Source organism: Lactuca serriola, chromosome 4, assembly GCF_051521515.1.
Source record: "Lactuca serriola cultivar US96UC23 chromosome 4, Lser_US96UC23_V15, whole genome shotgun sequence".
NCBI lineage: Eukaryota > Viridiplantae > Streptophyta > Magnoliopsida > Asterales > Asteraceae > Lactuca > Lactuca serriola.
In genome coordinates, this window is record NC_136411.1 from 32523071 (window position 1) to 32529790 (window position 6720).

Sequence of the window (6720 nt, forward strand, 5' to 3'; positions counted from 1 at the left end):
TTTGTCAGAGGTGACTAGTGGCCAGAGATGGCTGATAACCGGAGGTAGTTGGTTGCCGGAGATGACCGGTGGTCAGAGGTGGTCGATGGTTGGGGGTTGTAACTTGGAACCAATTTAAGACGTTATTTTCTAAGAATTATAATAAATAAAAAATAAATTAAAAACAATTGAAAAATAAATTAATAAGGAAAAAAGAAGGGGCAAGATAGTATCGTGGAACTTTTAACGGTATGAAATACGGTTCAGTTAATTTTTAAAAATAGAAACTAAATGCATAATTTAAAAAATAGGGACCAAATGCATAATTTGGGTACCGACTTGCAATTAACAAAACTTCGGTTTCTCCTAAATCATGAACCTGATGGTTATTGCGGACCTCGCCCGAACCATTTCCATGGCTTCTTTGATCTTCTTGAGATCAATCAGAAAAACCAATAAATTACTACCCTTCACTTACCCCATTAGCAACATAAACACCTACTTCTTATCTTCACTCTGCCACCAAACAGACCCGCCACCGCTACAATCATCACAACCGCCGCCAGTAGCTAAGAAAGTTCCATTCAAAGTCTCAGCTCATGGGGTTTCATGGGAAGATTCATATCACTGGATGTCTAACACCAATGACCCTAATTTCCTCAAACACCTTCACCATGAGAACGCTTATTCGGAAGCGTTCATGGCGGATACCCGAAACCTGCAACAAAATCTATTCTCCGAGATGATTAGCCGATTGCCTGGTCAGATTTCCACTCCACCTGAACGTTGGGGCCCCTGGTAAAACCCTCATCTGGCTTTATTTGTCTCAAGCTAACCCATTTTATACACCAATTGACAAAATACCTACTTTGAGTGTGGTGTTAATTAGGTTGTATTATCAATATATACCAGAGGAAAAAGAATACCCCATTTTATGTCGGAAGTTGGCTATCGAAAATACAAATTGGGTAAAGCGTGTGATCAATTATACAACAATCAGATCTTCAAATGAACAAATTTTACTTGATTGGAATGAAATTGCAAAAAAACATGGTAAGTTTACTGTTTACCCCTTTCTTAAATCTTGAGAAATACTTGCATATCTCTAATTGCATATTTTCAGGGTATGTTCATGTGGGTACATGTAGAGTATCACCTGATCACAATTTTCTAGCATACACCATTGATGTAACTGGTGAAGAACACTTTCTTCTTCAAGTTAAGGATCTTCAAAGTGGGACCCATATTCCTTCATTAAGAGTTGAAAATGTTGTTAGCTTGGCATGGGCTCAAGATAGCCATACGTTGTTTTATACACTATGTGATCAAAGCCAACGACCTTATAGGCAATTTTTTTTTTTTTTTTCATAAAACCATTTATATTGTTTGAATTTTAGTCATCTTTACTAATAAATGTCACAAAAAACAGGGTACACTACACAACATTGGGATCAAAATTAGATCATGAAAGTGATGTCATGGTGTATACAGAAAATGATCCGAGCTTTTGTGTAGACATCACGAGTACAAAAGATGGAAAATTCATAACTGTGAATTCGAACACAAGGACTTCATCAGAGGAAGGAACTTATCTAAATCAATTAATTTGTATATACTTTTTTTTTTCTTTTCATGGTTTATTTTGAATCTTGATGATTGTAAATTTGAAATACAGGTGTACATAATAGATGCAAATAACCCACAAGATGGTTTACAAAAAGTGCATACTCGTGTTTCTGGTGTACAATTTTTTTTGGAACATCATAAAGGATTCTTCTATATTCTAACAAATGCATCTCAAAAGGAGTTATTTGATACAAATTATTACTTGGCTCGATGCCATGTTAAGGATATACACTTAGCTAATTGGCAGGTTTTTCTTTCTACTCATATTCCATTTAGCAGTTTCTTTGTTGTTGTGATTAAGTGGGAACTTTTTGTTTTTTTAGAAAATAATTATACCAAGTAAAGGTAGTGGAATACAAGACATGGATATTTTCGATGAGCATATAGTACTTTACCTCAACAAAAAGGATTCCCCTGTAATTTGTTCAATCAAAATGCCTATTCAATCCAATGATGAGGTATAATTACATAAACCCCATATCATGTTTGTTGATTATAAGATCTTTATGCATTTTCAAGATTTTTGAGTTTTTTTATTTATTTATTGCAGAAAGAAATGGGAATCGATGATCTTGATCCTTGGTATTTCCCTTTTCCATCAAACTCATGTAGTGTTCTTCCAGGGTCAAATCATGACTTCATGAATTCAGTATACCGAGTTGTGCTTTCATCCCCAGTGGTATAAATTTTATCGTTCAAGAAGAACATCCTCTATAGTTTATATGCATTATATAAACGAACTTGTAAAGGTCCAAAAACTTGTACACAACATATTAAATCATATCTTATGATATAATAATTAGTTATACTATCAAAAACATTGTTGTCATATAAATAATAATTCCCAATTAAATACAAGAGTCGATAATATTTATTAATTATCGAATTCTAATAAATATTCAATAAGTGACTACTTGATAAAGGTGTGACCTTATACAATCATATGTTATTAACAATATCATTCTAAAGATACTACTTCATGTTGTCAACTGTAGATGCCCGATTTGATCGTTGACTATGACATGTCACGAAGAACTTTCTCTATTGTTCACCAAGAGAAAGTATTGGGAATTTCTTCAAATGAAGAACACGAATGGTTGAATGTTTCAGAAACATATTCTTGTGAAAGAAAAGAAGTGATTTCCCATGATGGAACTATAATTCCTTTAACAATCTTGTATTCACATAAAGCACATAAAAAAGGCGAATCGTGTGGGATTCTTCATGGGTATGGATCATATGGAGAAGTTTTGGACAAAAGTTGGTGTTCTGAAAGATTGAGTTTACTTGATCGTGGTTGGGTGGTTGCATTTGCTGATGTCAGAGGTGGTGGTGGTGGTGATGATGTGTCATGGCATAAACGTGGAAGTGGAATGAACAAATTGAATTCAATATATGATTTTGTTTCATGTGGAGAATATTTAATAAAAGAGGGGTATGTTTGTAAAAACCAACTTGGTGCTATTGGACATAGTGCTGGAGGTTTTCTTGTTGCTGCAGCCATTAATATGAATCCAGAGTTATTCAGAGCTGCCATTTTAAAGGTTCCATTTGTCGATGTGTGCAATACATTATTGGATCCAAGTTTACCACTTACATTATTAGACTATGAAGAATTTGGAAATCCTCAGAAGGAATTAGATTTCAATTTAATTATGAAGTATTCTCCTTATGATAATATACGTAGAGGAGTCTGTTATCCTTCAATGCTTGTGACATCATCATTTCATGACTCGAGGTAAAAAGTTATTTTGAATTAAGTAGGAGAGACTTTTTTATTTTTTTTTTTATTTTGAATTGATGTGTAAAATATTTTGTTTGTAGAGTGGGAGTGTGGGAAGGTGTGAAATACGTGTCGAGAGTAAGAGAAAGGACATGTGCCAATTGCTCTCGTTTGGTGATTCTGAAGACGAATATGAGTGGGGGCCACTTTGGTGAAGGAGGGCGTTTTGGTCATTGTGAGGAAATGGCGTATGATTATGCTTTCTTGATGAAGGTTATGGGTCAATTTAGTTAAAATGGATTGTAATCGAAATCAAAATATATATATAATGAAGTTTCTAGAGATATGGAATCAGGAAACTTGATTAATACTTGGATAGAAATCACAAGAATAACCAATTTTGTAATTTAGTTGTTTTGATGATGATTATGAATGTGATTAAACAAGAATTGTGTTTTGGGCATGGAGGTTGATTTATAAAATGGAAAACACATAATTCTAGATTTTTAAAGTGAATCATGATGGTTGACTAGTCTTTAACCTCTTTCCTCTAGGGCAATTGTGTATTGCGAAAACAATAAGGGATCTACCTTCAATAATTTTGTTAAAAATATCATATGCAATGAATGTTGTACCTTCCAACTAAATGAATGTACCATATGTTTCATCGATTTGTACCATACGCAATAAATATTGTACCGGCCCAACCAGTCAAAGAACTGGAAAAACCGGCATGGTATGCCTCAATCCGTCTGGTCCATGTTTAGTAGAGGGTTGCATCTGCAAACAAGAAGACATGACCACCATCCATCTCCATACGACAAAAACAAAAGAAGAACATGAGAATAAGACATGATCCGTGCATTCATCATGTACATGACAGAAGAGATAAACTGAGGAGGAAATTTGAACACCATGCTTGATTAGATTCACAGAAGTGAGAATTTTGTTTCTAAATGATCGCCAAAAAAAAAACAATTGACCTTTAAGGACACCCAGGATTCAAGCAATCTTCACCAACGTTTTTAGACATAAGATAACAAAAAGATTTAACAGAGAAACCATTTCTTCCATCGCCATTCCGTAGCTACTTGCCCCGCCCATCATAAAATTGAAAATCATCCAACAAGTTAGTCAAATCATAAAATTGTTTATACTCATGCCCCCTCCTAAGATGTCTTGATCAATCCAAACATTAAAGAGAGATTTTTCCATCCCCACTAAGGGAGGAGGGAGTCGTTCCCATTGAACCCACCGAACTTACTGAATCCGCTGCCACATCAACTTTTCTCTTTGATTTTTCTTTATCTTTCCGAACCCACAACATATGGAAATCCTATCTTTCTCAACCCACTCAATTAAAAAAATATACAAAATAATCAAGGTAAAATCTTAATTAGCAATAGAGTTACCACCAGTACCACTCCCTCTTCGGCGGGTTGTTTAATTGGTTTCACGAACCCACTTCATCCTCTCTATCTACTTTCTCTCTCTTATTTTCTCTTGTACCATGTGTTTTAAGACTTGTAACTTAGTTGTTTAGTATTTTTTTTTTAATTGAGTGAGTTGAGAAAGATAAGATTTCCGTGTGTTGTGGGTTGGGAAAGATGAAGAAAAATCAAAGAGAAAATCTGATATGATAGTGGGTTCAATGGGTTCGGTGGGAACGACTCCCTCCTCCCTAACAATCTTCTCCCCCCACTAAACAATTTTTCTTCCTATCAATTACACAGATGTTAGTAAAAATCTCTTTAAGGGTGGAGGGAGTCATTCCCTCCCAACTCACTAATCCCACTGCCGCATCATTTTTTCTTTTATATTTTTCTTCATCTTTCCGAACCCACAACACACGGAAACCCTATCTTTTCGAACCCACTCAACCCACTCAATTAAAAAAAATACAAAACAATCAAATGTAAAATCTTAATTAGCAATAGAGTTGTCGGCGGTACCATTCCCACTTCAACGAGTGGGTTGATTGGTTTCACTAACCTACTTCATCATCTCTCTCTACTCCGTCTTTCTTATTTTCTCTTGTACTATGTGTTTTAAAACTTGTACCTTAGTTGTTTTGTATTTTTTTAAATTGAGTGGGTTCAAAAAGATAGGATTTTTATATGTTGTGGGTTGGAAAAGATGAAGAAAAATAAAAGACAAAAATTAATGTGACAGTGGGTTCAGTGGGTTGGGAGGGAACGACTCCCTCCTCCTTAAGAGTCGTGTCACCCAACCAACAGTCTTTCCAAAAGAAAGTTTTATCATCTTTACCGACAACCTTCTAAAGCTTAGTATTTTGTTTAATTACAAAATTCATGTATACTATTTTTTAAAAACACCTTCTTTTCACATTAAATTTTATTAATTCGATTAAAATGACGAATGTTTTGTTTAATTTATATTGATTTTTTTCCCACCGAATTTGAATTTGAATTTTATTTTATTTAGAATAAAAACTTCGTTTTGTGGATAGCTTCAATAAATCCCATATCTAGACTCTAGTAGATTTTATTTTAAGATAACTACTTTAATTACAATATCTTTCTACAAATGATTCCTTTAACTGAAAATATGTTTGATTATTTATTGTGGAACACAAAACGTTTCCAATCTAACACCCTGTCACCCTCTCATGATCTTAATCACCCGGAACAATTTCATGGTCGTAATGCTTCAAATCTATATAATTTTCAACAATTATATCTTTTGTTTTTAAAAACAACTATCCATGTTAAACTACTTTATCAAATTCGATGTTTAGATGAAACCAATTTACGTACATTGTCAAATAGCCATGAACAAATAAAGAAAAAAAAATCTGAATAACCATGAACAAAATAAAGGAAATAGAAAACTAAGCGGCACCGTTTTGAGGGTCAACATCTCTCTCCAAACATGCAATTGCAAAGCACAGCTTCTCCTCTCTGCGAAAAGACCAAACCTGAATCGTTTTGTTTATCTCCAAATCCTTTTCATTCGCCATCACAAACTCGTTCCAGTTGGTTTTGAGGACGTAGTTTTTGGTCTTCTTCATATGCCACATCTTCAACATCATCGGATTCGCATGCATCTCTAATCTTGGCCCCAACAATCCCACCTTCAATTCCATTCCATTCTCCAAATCTTCTTTCTCATTTTTCCTCAAGAATTCATCCGGTTTCAGTTGTTTCATCGGCATACTCAACCTGTTCTGGTTTTTTCTCAGATCACTTGAGAACAAGGTTTTCTGGATCACCACCTTCGCTTCTGTCCCCTCCAGCTCATTCGTAATGAACTCTTCCAACTCCTGGGTTATCTTGTTCCTCACAATCTCCACCTTTTTGTTCTTCTCTACTGTTGGAGTACTTTTCCGCTTTTTTCTTTCAATTCCGTTCATCTCATTATTGGTGATGAAC

At 34.7% G+C, this 6720-nt stretch overlaps 1 protein-coding gene across 1 annotated transcript; it reads left to right on the forward strand.

The window, feature by feature from the left end:
- Positions 1 to 326: 326 nt before the first annotated feature.
- On the forward strand, positions 327 to 3791 carry LOC145101285 (Prolyl oligopeptidase family protein). The gene is made up of 9 exons (XM_079038464.1): positions 327 to 777; positions 869 to 1032; positions 1103 to 1325; positions 1409 to 1557; positions 1653 to 1852; positions 1929 to 2063; positions 2156 to 2284; positions 2601 to 3343; positions 3430 to 3791. The coding sequence occupies exons 1-9, from the start codon at positions 353 to 355 to the stop codon at positions 3620 to 3622; spliced, it is 2361 nt and encodes a 786-aa protein (XP_078894590.1). The 5' UTR covers positions 327 to 352; the 3' UTR covers positions 3623 to 3791.
- The last annotated feature ends 2929 nt before the right edge of the window (positions 3792 to 6720 follow it).